We start from the raw sequence: 19,720 nt of genomic DNA on the forward strand, positions 1-19,720 counted from the left end.
AGGTCATAATGTGGAACAAATCCAGTTTACAGATAAATTACTAATCAGTAGGATTAACTGAAGTAATTATCATCTTTTTTTCTTTGTTTCACTGGGTTTTAACACTAACATTTCAGTAATAGAATTCTGAAATACTGAGATTTATAGTCAAAAGAGGAGTTTACCTCTTTTATATATGAATTACATGTGAAATAATGGAGATTAAGAGATATGTCTAAACTAGTTAATTTTCTTCTTGTACCAAAAAGTGACATTTTAAAGCCATCACAACCTTTATAGCAGTCACTGATTTCAGTAAAAAAAAAACCTTGTGTGCTTTAGATGTGTGACAATTGGTAGGAAAATGGTACTTTAATGTGATGAGTCCAGATTTCCCTATATCTGATGTGACCATAGAACTTACTGTATAAACGGATAGTTTTTAGAGTAACAAAGATACTACTAATAATTATTTAAAACCATTAAGCATAACCCAAAACATTGCTGATGATGTAGAAATATGGTCACCCTCCTTCTAGGCATATGAAATGAAGAAGTTAATTATCACAGTCATATAATATGGAAGATTAATAGACATTATTGACATATCCAAGGAATCTGCCCATAATGCTCATGAATGATAGCTTTTTTTCTTATTTGTTTTTATATGTTCTTTAAGATTCACTGTCAACTGGCTGTGTTTCAACAGAGAATAAAACCCAGTATAGGAGTATTTAGAATTTTAAACTTAGTAACTTGAGGTGATTATTTGCATTGTAAATGATTTTTCATAAAAAGAATCAAAGTAAGGTTTCATTATACAGTCAGCTCCATTCATGTATTTGACTGCTTGATGGAGAAGTCAGCAGGCAGAGAAAACATGTAAAATACTATGAGTAATTTTGAAGCCAATTAAAGATGAATCAGAATGTACCCAGAAAATTGTAATTAAGGTCACCAGAAAAATGAACTTAATTTGCCTTATATACAAGTTTAGGGGACATCCTATGAAATAAGTTACACTTAGATATAGCAGAGTAAAATCCACCTAGATATAAATAAAATTTTATATATAATTTTAATCTATATGTTTTATATAATTTGTAAATAAGTTTAAATCTAATTTCAATTACCTATTTTGTATACAGTGACTCTTTATCTATTGAGTTACCTTTTTTCATCTAATTCCTGGAGAATGCTTGCAAATAACTAATTTTCATGCTGTTTTTATAATATTATGATGCCAAAAACTCCTCTTAGAAAATTTTTGTTTTATTTTTAGGGTTCCAGGTCCTTTTCAGTCCCGGGATTTTCTATAGCCATTGAGAATGCCTCAGGACCTTCCTTCCTATAGTTTTATCTTTCACTACCAATAGAAGGTCATTGGTATAAAGTGTCTGAAAGACAATTATAACCTTTTACCCTTACTGGCCATATTTGAATTTTTTTTTCTCCAACATGGATTTACATGGCATTATTACAGAGATTTGAGACTAGCAAGTTATGTGGTCATCACGTATGCCCCAAGACAGGAAGACTATATCATAAATATTACATCAAGCTAATTTCTGACTAACCATGTTATAATGATTGTTGTTATTTATACTGGTGAATTTGAAACAGAAAATGGGCCAACACGTTCTCATGTCCTTCTGGTATACACATTGAGTTTGAAAAAACCGGTTACTGGTGTTAAAAGAATGGATTCTACTAAGTCACCACCTTAACTAATCAAAAAGATGAGGAAATTGTCAAAGAAGTTAGCATCTACATTGAGAATACTGGCTATCATACAAAAAAAATTTTGGAACAATGACAAAATGCTTGAGCTGAATTTCAATATGCCTTGTTCAAGGCATAGAGAAGTCATCTTTAAATTGTGCCAACAATTCTTTTCACTCACCTGAAAGAAAACCTCATGCTGAATAAGTCAGGATGAAAGAGAACTGTAAGGAATTTGTGGAAGCTATAAAATTAATGATTAATTCTATTAGAGTTAAATAACCCATAGCCATATACAAGGCAACGAAGAGCACGAAAATTTTTTAGATTTCTGTTAGAAATCTGAAATAAACCAAAGATGTGAGCAGCACAGACTGGTGAAAGGATTAAATTATGGGTAGTAATTAAGTGGCTGCCTTAGCTGAGCTTATTCTTCCCTTTAGAAACGTATTTGGGATGTGCGCATTGTTCTGAGAAACAAAGGAGTGGATGAGTGCCCCAGATTATTTATGGCCGTCAGGAGGGACAGGGAACTTTGGCATTCAAAAGAACTTCCATACCTACATTTTAGAGGAAAAGCCTGCCTGATTATAGTTTCCGTCTTTCCACTTCATGCACAATGTAGGAACCAAGGACGTTGCAATCGGACTTAAGAAAGGCATTCTTATTACCAGTATTTTTGAGTTCAGAATATTAACATTATCGGAACTACTAACCAAGAATCACTGAAACTTGAAGCACAAAACCCAGCATTGGTGAAAAAATTTGATTAATTCCCCTGGATATAAAAAGAAGCTATTATGAAAGAGGAGGGGCGTTCATAGAAATTAGAAACATGATTTCCAAAATTTAGGAGTGAAGCAGATCGTTAAATGGCCTGAAGGGACATAACCAAGGATTGGCTGTAGATTAAACCAAGGGACTTTTTCCAGAAGGTAGTACATAAGTAATGTGAGAAGACATACTGGTGAGAACTCATCAGTATGAGTAACAGCAATCATTATAACATGGTTAGTCAGAAATTAGCTTGACGTAATATTTATGGTATAGTCTTCCTGTCTTGGGGCATACGTGATGACCACAAAGTAAAAGACGGGAAGTACACATTATTGTCTGTAGGAGTTCTGTAAAGAGAACAGAGAATAGAGAGGAAGAACTGGTCAAAGGGCATGCAGTTAAAATATTTACCACCTATGTATTCTATATAGAAATTATTATTTGAGGTTGTTTTCTAGCAAAATAAAAAATGGATGCAGTAAAAGGAAAACAAGGAATATAAGTAACATTGGTGAGCAAATAAATCTGAAAAAGACATAAAACTAAGCCTGCATACTATGGCTGTGAAGCTTAAGGCAAATACCTAAAAATTATTCTTAAAATGTAGGAGTGCAATGTAAAATTAAATGAAGTAAATAAATGTGTTAGGAACCTTAGTGATAGAAAAATACATTAGAAAATAAACTGAAGAAACCACGGGTAAGACAAGAAAATATCAGTAGAGCATAGAGAATCAGAATCCAGGAATATTTCCAGTATCAGTTATACAAATTTATAAAAGGTAGATTGTCATTTAGGGTAAAATAAACAGATGAAAAATGTTTATAAAACAAATCAATCAAAACACAGGAAGTTTATACACAGAAAATAAACAATCTGGATAAAGGCTAGATATAATTAACAAATGCTTACAGAAAGTTGAGACAGTACCATATAAGATAAGACAGAATTGAGGGCCAAAAATATTAAGAGAAACAGAGAAGGGATATTAAAATATAATTATGAACCTTTTTACACCTATTTTATGGACATACTTAACATGTACACAGAGTCAGGCATAAAAGCAAGTTTATTTAATATTTAACATAGGAGTTTATTGTGGTGAAATAGACATAGCAAAATCTGTCATTTTAACTTTTTAAAAATACATCGTTCATTCCATTAAATTAAATTACATGGCTGTGCAACAGTCAATGCTGTTCATCTCTAGAACTTTTTAAAAACCTTCCTAACCTGAAACACTATACCCTTTAAATAATAATTTCATTCTAGCATGGGTTTTAATAGCTCCAACTTTGAAACTGTTTTTCTGTTTTCTGCTGCTAATTTCCATTTTTGAAACCAGGTGGTATACTACTTATAGCTATCATTGGAATGATGTTAGTGAAAACCTGGGAATAGTTTCCTAGGATATGTAAATTTGGAAAGTTAGAATGTACCTTGCTATAAACTTTTTCTTGGGTTCTTTCTAAGTAGAGATGCTAATCCATATTATCTACTCTGGAGAAAATCATTGGAAAACTCTCTGTGTGTGCATATATATGTGTGTGTGGTTTTCCTGAGGCACTTGAGGAGCTAGAATGTAAGATTTGAAATGCAGTGGAAATGAAGTATAGAATTAAGGAGTCCAAATGAAGCAGAGCTTTCAATTGATCATCAAAATGCACATAGAAGAATTAATGATAGAATTAAGAATGAGGAAGAAAACTCACTCACTTACCAAATATGTCGTTATATCAGTAAACAACCAGTAGGTCTAGAAAGGAGATTTGCATACATTTGGGGGCCACTATTCATGATGTGAAAAGTATTTTGTCTCACAAGTGGAAGCACATATAACTGAAATAAGAGTTCTATGAAGTAGTACTTAACTTTCTATGTGCCATGTAGGCTTTTCTGTTTTGTTTCATTTCTTTAACTTGGGTCACAATGTATTAAATTATTAGTTCAACAACTAATGAATGGGTTGAAATATATAGTTTGAAAAACTCTGATCTAGAAACTGGTTTATCTGGATGTCATGTGCCTCAAAGGAGGAAGAACTTTTATATAAGGATGGAGAAGTTAGTTGTAGTAGCAGAAACTAGAAACAATGCCAACATCTCTACTTACCTTCTCTGAAGAGCTTTTTGAATAATATTCTAAATACTACCACTTGTAGTAGAAAATTTGGTCTGAAGTGTTTGATGAAGAACATGAGAGTGTTTGTTACTGTGGGAACATGGATTCCAAAGAAAATTGTCAAGAGTAATAAGCAGCAAAAAGGTGAGGGGTGGGATGGGGTGGAATAGGGAATGCAATGAATTAAATGGAAATGAGAATACAAAAGAGAAGAAATAGAGTAACTTAACATTTTGACCTTGACCAAGATGACAGACATAGAAATTACGTAGTACTAGTACCAATTTTTCAAAGGAATTCTGGGAGAAAGGAAGTGATTCCTTTAAAAAAAAAAAAAAAAAAAGCTATTTTAGAAACAAACCAAGAATAATGAAAAGGGACCATGATCCAATTTGTAATTTCAGAAATTCCATTAACTAGTTATACTCTCAGTTTCCTTATCTATAAATAATGTGGTTGGACTGGGAGAGCCTTAACTTCACTACTGCAAAAAAGTAAATTTTTTATTAAGTCTACATATTGCATCCTCATTATTTACAATGGCATAGAAATATATTTGTTGTTTTTGAAGTGGCTCCTGGAATTGTTGTGACCAGGCCATCTCAGTTATAAAGAAAGTGGCTTATTAAATTGAAATAGTATTGGTTTCTTCATTAAATATTCTTCAGTCATAATTGATTTGTTATTTTTAGTTACACGAACATGCAGCCTACTTGGTGGACAGTTTGTGGGAGAGCTCTCAAGAACTGTTAAAAGACTGGGAATGTATGACAGAGTTGCTTTTAGAAGAACCTATTCAAGGAGAGGAAGGTATAGTATTTTGACAAGATGATTTCATGTTATTTTGGATTTCCATAAATAATCATAGTACCCTGTATAGGTCACCTCTTTATAAATATATGTAAATATGCTGTGTGTCTTTCTGTAAAGAGAACAGTTTGTTTCCTCTAATAAGTAAGGATGTGTCTATAGTTCAAAACATCTTTCTGGATTAAGACTGCTACCATGCTGTACAAGTTTTTAAAATTTATACATATTGTATAGTACTCAAAAAAGTTTTCTTTATGCTGATTTGAGACACAAAATACTGATGTACTAAATGTAAAAAATAATGTGCACCCAGAATTTTATTACATTTATGTGTTAGTATGGAAAAGCCTTTGACACTCAAGGATTTAATTAGACCATAACCATCCCCTTTTGTTATGTTTCTTAATTATTAAAACCAGGAAATAAAAAATAAATTCATTTACTGAGCTTCAAAAAATGAGAATTAATTGTTATATGATGACTTATGAGTATGTATCTTATTACATGTTACATAATAACATGAGCAGCAAAATGGATATGTATGTTTAATAAAATGCTTATATGCTAATTCTAAAAGTTTGTATGAAAATGAGTCCTTAAAACAAAAAATGCTTTTCCCTAAATGGTTTGTTTTTCAAACTAACCCTAGTAGTACTTTAAAGAAATGCTATTTCACTTAACCCATGCAACAGACTTGGAATATAGATACTTTGATGTAAGCGACAATTGTGAACTAAACCTGGACTTCAGAATCGAAAGAAATACATTCACATTTTTAACTCTCTATCCTTTGTAACTGGTATCCTCATTTTTCTGATCCTTAGCTTCTTTTTCTTTATGCTATAAAGGTTATTTTCGTTACATAGCTTACATAGTTTTTGTGAAGATTAAATAAGATATTATACTGTTGATTCCCTCCTCTGTTTCCTCTACTTTACTTTGTGATTCAACCCCCTGGTATATAAGAACAGATGAGCCATCCCCTGCAATAGACTTCCCAAACAGGTCACTGTAGGAGAGAGATCATCCCCCAGTGTTCCTTCCAAGCAGAGATGCTAATTGGTATTATCTACTGTGGCTTTGACAAATTCAATGAGAGAAACAACAGGTATGTATCATACACAAATATACCAGGAAAGTGGCCCAAATTGTGTATTTTATTTTTTTACTCATTAATTCATTTTTTAAAATTATTTAATAAATTAACATATATTATTTGTTTCAGGGGTACAGGTCTGTGATTCACCAGTCTTAAACAATACACATCGCTCGCCACACGCATACCCTCCCCAGTGTCCATCACCCAGCCACACCATCCCCCCACCCCCACCCCTCTAGCAACCCTCAACTTGTTTCCTAATAGTAAGAGTCTCTTACAGATTGTCTCCCTCTCTGGTTTCATCTTGTTTCATTTTTCCCTCCCTTCCCCTATGATCCTGTTTTGTTTCTTAAATTCCACATGAGTGAAATCATATAATTGCCTTTCTCTGATTTATGTCGCTTAGCATAATAGCCCCTAGTTCCATCCATGTCGTTGCTAATGTCAAGATTTGGGGGGTTTTGATGCTGCATAATATACCATTGTATATATGTACCGTATCTTCTTTATCCATTCATCTGTTGATAAACATCCAGGCTCTTTCCATAGTTTGACTATTGTGGACATTGCTGCTTTAAATATTGGGGTGCACGTGTCCCTTCGGATCACATTTGCATCTTTAGGGTAAATACCCAATAGTGCAATTGCTGGCTTATAGGTTGGTTCTATTTTCAACTTTTTGAGGAACCTCCAAGCTGTTTTCTAGAGTGGCTGCACCAGCTTGCATTCCCACCTTTCTCTGCATCCTTGCCAACATCTACCATTTCCTGGCTTGTTAATTTTAGCCATTCTGACTGGTGTGAGGTGGTATCTCCTTGTGATTTTGATTTGTATTTCCCTAATGCTGAGTGATGTTGAGCACTTTCTCATGTCTTTTGGCCATTTGGATGTCTTCTTTGCAAAAATGTCTGTTCATGTCTTCTGCCCATTTCTTGATTGGATTATTTGTTCTCTGGGTGTTGAGTTTTATAAGTTCTTTATAGATTTTGGATAACTAGCCCTTTATGATACGTCATTTGCAAATATCTTCTCCCATTCTGTCGGTTGTCTTTTGGTTTTGCTGTTTCCTTTGCTGTTCAAAAGCTTTTTTTTTTTTTTTTAGATTTTTTTTTTTTTTTTTTTTTTTTTTTTTTTGGACAGAGAGAAATCACAAGTAAGCAGAGAGGCAGGCAGAGAGAGAGAGAGGAGGAAGCAGACTCCCTGCTGAGCAGAAAGCCCGATGTGGGGCTCGAACCCAGGACCTGGGATCATGACCTGAGCCGAAGGCAGCAGCCTAACCCACTGAGCCACCCAGGCGCCCCCAAAAGCTTTTGATCTTGATGAAGTCCCAGTAGTTCATTTTTGCCTTTATTTCAGTCGCCTTTGGATATGTGTCTAGCAAGAAGTTGCTGCGGCCAAGGTTGAGGTTGCTTCCTATGTGTTCTCCTGTAGGATTTTGATGGATTCCTAGCTCACATTTAGATCTTTCATTCATTTTGAGTCTGTATTTGTGTGTGGTATAAGGTAATGGTTCATATTCATTCTGCATGTGGCTATCCAATTTTCCCAACACCATTTGTTGAAGAGACTGTCTTTTTTCCATTGTATATTCTTTCCTTTTGGAAAGCTTTGTGGAAGATTAGTTGACCGTAGAAGTTGAGGGTCCATTTCTGGGTTTTCTGTTCTGTTCCATTGATCTATGTGTTTTTGTGCCAGTACCATACTGTTTTGATAATGACAGCTTTGTAATCAAGCTTGAAGTCTGGAATTGTGATGCCACCAGCTTTGGTTTTCTTTTTCAACATTTCTTCAGCTATTAAGGGTCTTTTCTGGGTCCATACCAATTTTAGGGTTATTTGTTCCAGTTCTGTGAAAAAAGTTGATGGTATTTTGATAGGGATTGTATTGAATGTGTAGATTGCTCTACATAGCATAAACATTTTAACAGTATTTGTCCTTCCAGTCCATGAGCATGGAATGCTTTTCCATTTTTTTGTGTCTTCCTCAACTTCTTTCATGAGTGTAGTTTTCTGAGTATGTAGATCCTTTGCATCTTTGGTTAGATTTATTCCTAGGTATCTTACAGTTTTGGGTGCAGTTGTAAATGGAATCAACTCCTTAAATTCTCTTTCTTCTGTCTCATTGTTGATATATAGAAATGCAACTGATTTCTGTGCATTGAGTTTATATTCTGCCACTTTACTGAATTCCTGTAAGAATTCTAGCAATTTTGGGGTGGAGTCTTTGGGGTTTTCCACATCAATTATTGTGTCATTTGCGAAGAGTGAGAGTTTGACAAAATTGCCTGTTTTAAACTCAAAATATTTGCCTTATAACCTCATTCTTAATCTGTAACAGAAATCCTTCCCCAGATTTTCCCAGACCTTCTCTTAAAGGTAGCTGTGATTATAGTATATTTAATCCCACATTATCATTTTCTCTTTTTGCATGTGTTTTTTCCACTGGATATCCTTGGTAAGAAGTCAGGTCTATTACTAAGTTGATGGGGCCTTCTGCTCACTAGGTCAAACTCTCAACATTACTCCAAATCTTTTTTCCCTTTTGTGATCACAGGAAGAACATACATTCTTCATTTTCTCCTTATTTTACTTATATACATTCACAGCTAAATTCACTGACTTTATGCATTCTGTTTCTATTTGAATCTCAGTATTTTCAGTTTCAATAAAATCAATTCCCCTTCCAATCAGTACAGCCCAGGGAACACTTGTGCAAAGTGTCTGGCATAGTATTTAGGAGTACATTCCATTTTTTTTTTTTTTACCCTTGACCATCACCGTAGAATCAGCATATTATTAAAGCTTGTTGTCATGTTTCCATGCCATTTTCTTTTTGTCATTCCATGCTCTGTAAGGTTATTTCCAAGAATAATCTCCCAAGAAGGGAGGCAGGGATGCAGAGTAAGGGAAGAAGAGCCAAAGTGCTGTGCTTTGGTATTTTTTACTCATTTAAGTAAGATGTGCCAGTCAGTAGATAGTAATCACTAAGTCTGTCAGTTGTCAGTGTATTTTGCATGAATTTACTGTGTTGAAATAACTGTGTATTATTAGGTATTTCGTATGATTTAAATTAAGTTGACATTGGGGTTTAACTTCAGTTAAGTTAGTTTGGTTTGGTTTGGTTGCTTTGATTTTAGTTAGATAAGTGTTATAAAATGGGAAGAAGTTCTTAAGTGAACCACAGTTTTAGGATATGAAAGAATCTGGGAACCAAGGCTGAGGAAATTATTCATAACAAGTACAGAACTGTAGTTGTATCATGACTCTACTTTTTACACACATTTGTTCATATGTGTACTGTTAACTCTGGCATGGAATGGCATCCAATGCAATTTTCTGTGCTATTATTTTGCTGTATTTTATGGTAGCAAAATGCCACCAATAACTTTATTTTTCAGACTGATTAAAAATTAAGTTATATTTTATGTAGGTGGAGTATAAAAGATGTTCCAGTGGATGAAAGTTTAGTTAGCAGTTGGAAACAGGACTAAAATTTGGGGAAACACATTGTCAAAGACTTATCAGTATCAATTTAAATCACAGTAGTCTAAGACTGCCTCATAGTGTTTTCAAAGAACAGGGTTTTTTGTCAGTGGTGGTAGTGGTGTTGATTGTGTGTATGTGATATAGAAAAATGTTTAGAATAATATGAGGGCCTTGGTAATAGGTAACCAGGTAACAAGAGCATAAGTAAGTCATTTAATTTATGTGGTCTCTTCTGCTTCATCTGTAAAAAAGAAAATCCCCCAAATTTAATGTGGATAATCTTCTGTGGTCATTTCTATTGGTAGAAATCTATAATCCAGATACTGAATAAAGTAAATGTGGATAAATGGAATTCTTCAAAGCAGGGAATCATTACCGTATTTATAATCTAAAAATATTTATTGATCTCCTTTTAAATGCTAAGTATTCACACTTAGCACTTAGTGTAGTGTCCTAAACAAGTTGAGCTCACTGCCCATATGAAGATTACATTCTCATGGGGAAGGCAGATCAAAACCAAGTAAACAGGATAATTTCAAGGGTGATGTGATGGATGATAATAAGGAGGGGTCTGTCTTCGGATTGAATCCTTAAAGGAAGATTTCTCTGAGGAGGCCACCTATGAGCCAAGAATCTGAAGGATGAGGGAGCTAGCCAAGAAAGTGTCAAAAGAGAGCCATCTAGGTAGAGTAGATAGCAGTTGCAAAGATCTGAAGCATGAATGATATTGTTATGTTCCAGGAGCTGCAATAGCTAGAGTACAGTGAACTAGTAGCACAAGATGAGATAGAGGCAGAAGCCAGATAATGTAGAACATTTTAGTTTGTAAGTAGATTTATTTAGTTCATTCTAAGTAGTAGGGGAACATGGAAGGATTTTAAACGGGAGTGATATGATCCAATTCATATTTTAAGAAAAGTGCTATTGTAAACATGGCTTGGGATAGGCAGAAGACCAGTTAGATAACTGTGGCAATGCTCTCTATGGGAAATGACAATAAAAATATGGAGGAGCAGCAACCAGACCTGGAATAGCCAATCTTGGAGCAACCACTCCTGGAACAGCCAGTCTTGGAGCAACCACTCCTGGACCAGTCAGACCTGGTGCCCCCAAGCTTGGAACAGCCAGCTCCACAATTGTGGAGAGGAATCCCTGCAGCCCCAGATCCAGTTCCAGCAAAATTCTGTCAGCGATTTGGAGTCCCTCTTAGAAACTTCTGGGGAAAGCTATAGTGTAATACAGCAGTCCGCTAAGTATTTTAGTACCCAGCAAATCATGGATTTGTTCCCAAATTACTCTGTGAACATCCAGCCTGAAGATGTGTGACGACGAGTATTACTCGATCTTGGTTTGGGCGATGGCTGTGGCTGTTTCACGTCTCCTAGGCTTTGTTTTTTAGAGTCCTGTATCTTTGCCTTAATATTGTATTTCCCATTATTCTTACTGTATCTATTGAGGGGGTACGATTGGAGTCAAAGCTCTCAGTAGCGTTGGCTGTGCACAACATGGAACAGGTGTTTCTGGCTGTAGCTAACTGGATACAGTCCTACTGTGACTATCTTCAGGCTCTAGAATCTAACCTCAAGAATAGGAAGTAAAGATAGAAAGACATGTGATGAAGGATAATGGTATCTTCTGAGATTGTGAGGCTTTCTTGTTAACAACCTTAGTTTTTAATGGTGAAGGGTAAAACTACAATGTGCTTCATTGATTTCCTCTGCCCCTTGTGAGGTTTTACTAGAACTGTTAATTCTGTAGAAAGATGTTTTGTATTTTAACGTATGATAATAGTACCAGTTTGGCTGGTTGGTGGATAGGTTTAAGTACAAATAAATAAAAATACCCACTTTACCCTTAAAAAAAAAAAAATATGGAGGAGGAAGATGGATTATAAAGAAAGAGCCCATAGTCATGTTTTAAAGATTATGGATAGGAGACAAAAGCAGGAAGAACAAGAGAGAATAAGAGCCTCTAGCAGACTATATAAAAAAGATGGTAAGAAATAATTATACCTTATAGAAGCTCAATAAAGAGGATGTTCAGGAGCTCTATGGCTAATAATATCATATACTGCAGAGGAGAAGAATTGCAAAGATTATTAACTTTAGTGATGATTTAGATTTTTGGTGACTTTGAAGCATTTCTTTTCATTGATAGGCAAAGAGAGAATCCACAGTTCAAGGTGATGTGAATAGGATCAATAGTGAGGAAATGGAGATGATGTGCAAAGAGGTTTGTGAAGGTTTAGAAAGTTGTGTAGTTACCTGATAATTCCTAGTGTGGACAGCTACCCATTTCTTTCTGTCGCTGTTGCTATTCGTCTCTTGTCTGTGACTTACAGCTTGTTTTGCTTTCAATTTTATTACTTGGTTTTGCTCTCATATCTTAAAGGGGATTTCAACTAAATTTCAGCTGTTTTGAAATTTAGTATTTACCATGTCTAAATAGATGTTTCACAATTATAAAATAACAAAATTAATGGCATTGGACACTATATGAGGTTTGGTTATTCTTCAACACTAAGAAGGGTTTTAGAGCAGGGAAAAGCTTCCATACTTGATAAGTTGTTCTCTCTCCTCACTTTCTGTAGAGCAAGATTTTCTTCATAAATAAAAGAAATGCATTTAGTTCATAGACAAACTTGTCATTCCTTTATCTGCAGTGAAATGTGAAAAATTATGAAATCCTAGAATCATAAAAATAGAGACTTAGTTTTATTGAGTGGGACACTTTTTCCTTTTAGGCTCTGGATCGAGGAGTATAAATGAAAAAACAAACTTTCATGTGGCTTTCCTAAGACAGGCTGACGTTCATGTGTTTTTCTTAAGATAATCAAAATGTTAAAACCAAAGAACTGATTAAGAAGAACATACATATTCTTATACAGAATGATTTTAGAATAAAAAGGACAAGATTTTATTATGTCTTTGTCTTTTCATTGCTGTTGCCCAGTTTTTTTAAATAATACAAACTTCTGAAGCTTAATCTCTTTCATTTATATCAAAGTTTGTCTCTATAATCCCCACATCTGTTGGCCTTTAACATAAATAAATATACAGAGAAAGGGGTAGAGACAGAGATAGAATTAAGCTATTCAAATTAGCACTAAAAATCTGTCTTTAAAAATATGTAAGAGTAAATTCAACAAGGAAAGTACAAAACAGTGTGAAGAAAACCGTAACATTTTCTTAAATGACATAGGATAAGATCTCAAAATTAAAAGGCTATGTTATGTTCCAGGCTGAAAAATGTTACTAAAATGTTCTTCCCATGTAATGAGTAACTTTTTAAAAATACCAGTTTGAGGGATGTCTGGGTGGGTCAGTCAGTTAAGTATCTGACTCTTGATTTCAACTCAGGTCATGATTTCAGGGTTATGAAATCAGCCCCATGTCAGGCTCCATGCTGGTCATGGAGGCTGCTTAAGATTCTATGTCTCCTTCTCCCTCTCCCCACCTGCCTTTGTGCTCACTTGCTCTCTCTCTTTCTCTCAGAAAATCAATGAATTAAGAAAAATAAAATAAAAATAAATAAAATACCAGTTCGAATCCAGTGGGTTTGAGAGAGTTCCAGGAGGTGAGATAAGAGGAAGAACTAAGCAAAATGATTTCAAAGTTTAGGGAGAATTCTTTTCCTCTGTTTAAAAGGCGGTATAGCATAGTCCTTAAGAGACCAGACTATGGATCAGACTACCTGGGTTCATTTCTTGACTTTACCACTAGCTGAATACTCAACCCCTCTGTGGCTCATTTTCCCTGTCTATAAAGCCTGAAGATATTAGCTTCTATCTCTTGGAATTGTTTTGAGGATAAAACAAGTTAATACATAGAAATATCTTAGAACATTACCTTACACATAAAAAATGCTTAATTGGTATTAGCATTATAGAAATTAGAAAATATTTAGGAAAAGGACTGGGTAAATGTGTCTTGTTCCACTAAATGTTCAAATTAGTTGAATTAAGTTACATATTAAAGTACATTATAGTATATTTTAAAGCAGCTATCATCAAAACAGTATGGCATTATAATAGGAATAGATCTATAGATTAGTGAAACTAAATAAAGAATCCTATATATGAGAGCCTAAAACATTTTTAAAATGTTTAAATGTGACATTTAAATTCAGCAGGGAAAGCTGGTTTACTTAGCAGTGGTGGAGGCCTAATTGGCTGTTCATTTGGTGGGAAATAAATAGGCCCATGCTTCATGCTATCAGCAGAAATAAATTCCAGACAGATTAAAGATGTAAAAGCTAGAGAGAAGAAAATGAACTAGAAAATACATTTCTCTAATCTCTAGGATAAGGAGATTGTTGAAAGCAATACAAGAAACCCAGAAGACTTTTTATATCTATATGAGATGATGGATGTTAGTTAACTTTTTTTTTTTTAAGTTTTTATTTATTTATTTGACACAGAGAGACACAGCAAGAGAGGGAACACAAGCAAGGAGAGCATGAGAGGAAGAAGCTGGCTTCCCACTGAGTAGGGAGCCTAGTGCGGTGCTCAATCCCAGGACCCTGGGATCATGACCTGAGCTGAAGGCAGACACTTAATGGCTGAGCCACCCAGGCATCCCAGATATTAGTTAACTTTGTTATAATCATTTTACGATATATATGTCAGATCATTATACCGTACAACTTAAACTTATACTATCTATCTATCTATCTATATATCTCTCTCAAGTCAAATATATCTCCTTAATACTGGAAAGAAAAAAAAGCCACAAGCCATAAAACAGATCAGTACAGATATGACTTATAAAAACTAACAATTTCTATTAAAAAGAATTTCTGTCTGAGAAAAGATACCATGAAGAGTCTGACATCAAAAGGACAAAGTGGGAGAAAATAGCTGCCTCATTCAAAAGACAAAGTTAATACTTCTTATTTACAGGAATTCAAGAAAGGTGAATAACAGTAGAAAAAATAGGCAAAGAATAGACAAATCTCAGAAAAAAATTCTAAGCCAATGAACAAAATATATTTCACTAATTAGTAGGAAGGAAGAAGCAAAATGACAATGAAATGCCTTATTTCAGTCACTGAATTGGCAAATATTGAAAGGATTTATGCCATCTAGTGCTAGCCACGGATATGAGGAACCAAACATCATTATTGCAGTTGGAGATTTGGATTGCAGTAAATAACCTTATGTTTATCAGTATCAAGATTTTAATCTTTGACCCATTACCCTCTTGGGAATTTATTCTACAGAAATTAATATCAGTTACATAAATATATGTGTGTTAATGATATTTATTACTGTATTATTTATAGTAATAAAAACTTGGAAACAATTTGAGTAAAGAGTAGAGGTGTAATACTGTTATGCTGAAAAAAATAAAAAAATTTAAAAAAAAAAAAAGAGTAGAGGTGTGATTAAATTGTGGAACACTCATGTAATAACTTGTAATTATTTAAGAAAATTATCTATACATATATGTAGTGACTTGAAAGATAATCAAAATCTATTGTTACTTTTTAAAAATATGTGTAGCACTTTTTTTATTTAGAAAAAGATACCCTATTTTATGAGCTTTAAAATGATCTGCAAGGAAATACAGTAAAATTTTGGCATTGCCTTATTCAGAAATAAGATCCTAGAAGAGACTAGGTAGTAGAAGAAACCAAAGTGTACTCTGTTTTTCTTTACTTTCTACATCTCTTTCTTGTTTGACTTATGGTAAGCATGTATTACTTCATAAAAAAGGAGAGAGAGAATATAGAGCTTAACTTCAGTCTTTAAAATAACCAGTAATAGAGTATGTATGTTTGCAGTTTTTAATAATTGTGTTCTCTTTAATACATGGTTATTGCAAAACTATCTACTCATACTAATGCATTTTGTTTCACTTTAGCAATGTCTGACCGTCAAGAGAGTGCTCTTATAGAGCTGATGGTTTGTACAATTCGTCAAGCTGCTGAGGCACATCCTCCAGTGGGAAGGGGTACTGGCAAGAGAGTAAGTTACATTAGTGAGAAATCTACAGAAAGACTTTTAATGTGTTTAACTATCTTAAATATTTGAAAATCTTAGTGGTATATTTAAACATAAAAACATGGTATTTTTATAAATGATACATGCTGTGGTGCTTTGTCTTTATATCCTATCTACTAATTACACTTAGGTTTCAGAAATAGATTCTTTTCTTTCATGTTCTCAAAGCACCTGTACCTGCTTCTCTTCTAGTATTTTAATAATTTTCACATTCATATCTGTTAAAAATGCAGAAGGCTTTGAAAGAAAATGCCTGTTTTTACTCCTCCCTTTAGCAATTGTTTAATCTTTGGATAGTTGATTATTTTCTTTGTGTGTTAATTCCCTTATTTGTTATATGAGGCTAATAGGTTTTAGTGGTATTAAAGATGAATTGAGATAATCACTGATAGACAAGCTCTGTTGGTATGCAGAGATAGGTAATTCTTATCTGCACCAAAAAGAAAGCAAGAAAGGAAAGAGAGGAAGGGAGGGAGGGAAAAAAGGAAGGGAGGGACAGAAAGGAAAAAATATAAAACTGCAGAATTTGTCCAAAAACCTTATCAAAGGGTTCTGGGAATTCACCAAAGATAGAAGACAAATTGAGAAGCATATATTTTTGAAAATCTGCCAAAGGTTAAGGTAAAAGCAACAGGAGTCTGCTGCATTTTTGCCTGGTATTATAATTCACAAACCCATAGCCATAAACTTGATACAGTTTTACCAGAGTGGTACATGTGTAAAAACCAGCAGCTTTGCTCTCAGAGGGGAGAGACTTATGGTACAGATGGCAAAAGTCCAGAGCTTTTTGAGCCAGAAATGGCAAACATGGTAGAAACAAATAAGGAAAAACCCACAGCTGTGGTATTCAGAGGTTGTAGTCCCAGATGGGAAGAACAGTTAACTGACCAAGAATCTAACTAAAAAATCCTGAAAATGTGAAAGCCATGAAAAGGATTAGATGAGCTCTCCATATATTACTGACTGACTGAGAAACCTGAGATAACCCAATGGACAATAAAAGTCAAAGCAGACTTAAGAACTGGCTGGACTTTGTTTTTTTTCTTTTTCTTTGTTATGTTTTTATTTTTTATTTTAATTCTAGTATAGTTAACACATACTGTTGTATTAGTTTTTTATGTATCCTATCATGATTCAAAAATTCTGTACATTACTCAGTGCTCCATCATGAGTAGGTGTACTCTTAATCCCTTCACCTACTTTATCCATCCCATACCCACTTCCCCTCTGATGACCATCAGTTTGTTCTCTATAGTTTAGTCTGTTTCTTGGTTTTTATATGTGTATGTGTCTCTTTTTTCTTTCCCTTTGCCCGTCTGTTTCTTAAATTCCACAGATGATTAAGATCATATGCATTTTGTCTTTCTCTGACTTATTTCACTTAGCATTATACTCTTTAGCTCCATCTACATCATTACACATGGCAAGATTTCATTCCTTTCTATGGTTGAATAATATTCTATTGTGTATGTGTGTGTTACACACACACACACACACACACACTCCCCACATCTATTGATGGGCACTGCACTGCTTCCGTAATTTGACAATTCTAATAATGCTGCAATAAACATAGAGGTGCATGTATCCATTTGAATTAGTGCTTTTGTGTTTTTTTTTAATTGTACCTAGTAGTGTAATTACTGGATTGTAGCGTAGTTCTATTTTTAACTTTTTGAGGAAACACTTTACTGTTTTCCACAGTGGTTCCACCAGTTTGTATTCCCACCAACAACATATGAGGGTTGCTTTTTCTTCACATCCTCGCCAACACTTCTTGTTTCTTGAAGAACAGGCTGAACTTTGAATATGCTTTCTAACCCAGGTCTCAGAGGGGTGAACCCTTACAGATTTGAAGTTTAAGTTGAAGATTACTTTTTTAAATGTAAAAATTAGAAAAATAAGTTAAAAGCCCATAGTTACTACAGTGTATTACCTTAAAATGTTGACTTTTCCAGAAAAATTTCAGCCAAGCAAAGAAACAATAAAACATGACCATATTTGGGCGGGGGGTGGGGGGGAAGCAGACAATAGAAATGGCTTCTCAGTAGGCCTAATTGTTGAACTTAGCAAATACTTCAGAGTCCTTTTTATAAATATGTTGAGAGAATCAAGGGAAAATATTTCCAAAGAATTACAGGACAATATGGTAACAGAAATAAGGAAAACTTAATGGAAATTCTAGAGTTGAAAAGTAGCAAATTTGAGATGACAAGAAAGAAACATTGAACATGGAGGTAGATTAATAAAAATCATTCATTCTGAAGAACAGAGAAGATTGAAGAAAAATGAACAGAGCCCAAGAAATGTGTGAAACATTAGGTGCATCAAATTTTTATAATGAGAATTCCAGAAAGAAAGGAGTAGGAGAAAGAGACAGGAAAGAAAAACATTGAAAGAGGGGCCCCTCGGTGGCTCAGAGGGTTAAGCCTCTGTCTTCAGTTCAGGTCATGGTCTCAGGGTTCTGGGATCAAGCCCCACGTCAGGCTCCCTGCTTGGCAGGGAGCCTGTTTCTCCCTCTCTCTCTCTGCCTGCCTCTCTGCCTACTTGTGATCTCTATGTCAAATAAATAAATAAAATCTTAAACAAACAAACAAAAACATTCAAAGAAATATTTGCCAAAAACTTGCCAAATGTGATGAAAAACATTAATCCAAAGAACAGGAAGCTTAATGTAATATAAACACAAGTAATGTAAACACAAAAAATTCATTTCCAGATAGGATAGTCACTATCAAAAGCCAAAAACAAAAAACCTTGAAAGCAACAAGAGAAAAACGGGAGTCATCATTTAGAGACCAATTGTAATAAGATTAGCAATTAATTTTTTATCAGAGATAGTGGAGGCCAGAAGACTGACAGAATGACATATACACTGTAAGAAAACAAAATTGCCTACCAAGAATTCTAAATCCAATAAAACTATCTTTGAAATATGAAGGTGAATTAAAAACATTCCCAGGAAAACAAAGATTGACAGACCTGTTTCTTGAAGACCTGCCTTAGAAGAAATACTAAAAGAAGTCCTCTAAGCTGTAAAGAATAATACCAAATGGTAGAATTCTAATCCAGAAAAAGGAATGAACAGAACCAAAAATGGTGAATATGTGGGTGGATAAAAAAGGCTGTGTATATTATATATTTTTTCCTTTTTTTCTCTTTTTTACTTTAAAGGGACGTGAGATTATTTAAAACAGTAATTACAGCACTAAAGTACTAAGATTATAAGATATATAGATATATGTGACAGTAATAACATAAAGAAGGGTAAAGGAAATGGAATTTTATTGGAGCAAAATTGCTTTATTTTGCTATAATTAAATAAAAGCCTGAAGTTGATTATTATAAATGAAAGAGTTTATTAGAACCATCAAAGAAGGTGGCAAAGAAGAAACAAAGAAAAAGACATAATATGTATAGATAGTAGAATGGCTGGCCTAAATTTAATATCAAAACTTAATTTAATATGAAAATACAGAGGCGTGCCTGGATGGCTCAGTCAGTTAACCATCCAATTCTTGATTTTGGCTCAGGTCATGATCTCAGAGTCCTGGAATCAAGCTCCATGCTTAACAGGGAATCTGCTTCTCTCTATACTTTGCTTTCTGCCCCTCCTCCCACTTGTACACACTCTCTCTCTCTCTAAAAAATATGTATAGTCTGTGTTTATAAATATGAAGAAATCCAAAGCATAAAAATTAAGAAAACTGTGGACTGGGTATA

General features: G+C 34.2%; 1 protein-coding gene across 3 annotated transcripts in view; it reads left to right on the forward strand.

The window, feature by feature from the left end:
* Positions 1-19,720, forward strand: part of STAG1 (stromal antigen 1) — a 452,889-nt gene that overhangs the window by 357,066 nt on the left and 76,103 nt on the right. For all 3 annotated transcript variants that reach the window (XM_047736238.1, XM_047736228.1, XM_047736246.1), the window contains 2 exons: positions 5,292-5,409; positions 15,858-15,961. In XM_047736238.1, the coding sequence (XP_047592194.1) occupies positions 5,292-5,409; positions 15,858-15,961 (222 nt within the window). The remainder of the gene's footprint in view (positions 1-5,291; positions 5,410-15,857; positions 15,962-19,720) is intronic.

The sequence above is a fragment of the Lutra lutra genome, chromosome 1 (assembly GCF_902655055.1).
Source record: "Lutra lutra chromosome 1, mLutLut1.2, whole genome shotgun sequence".
Lineage (NCBI taxonomy): Eukaryota > Metazoa > Chordata > Mammalia > Carnivora > Mustelidae > Lutra > Lutra lutra.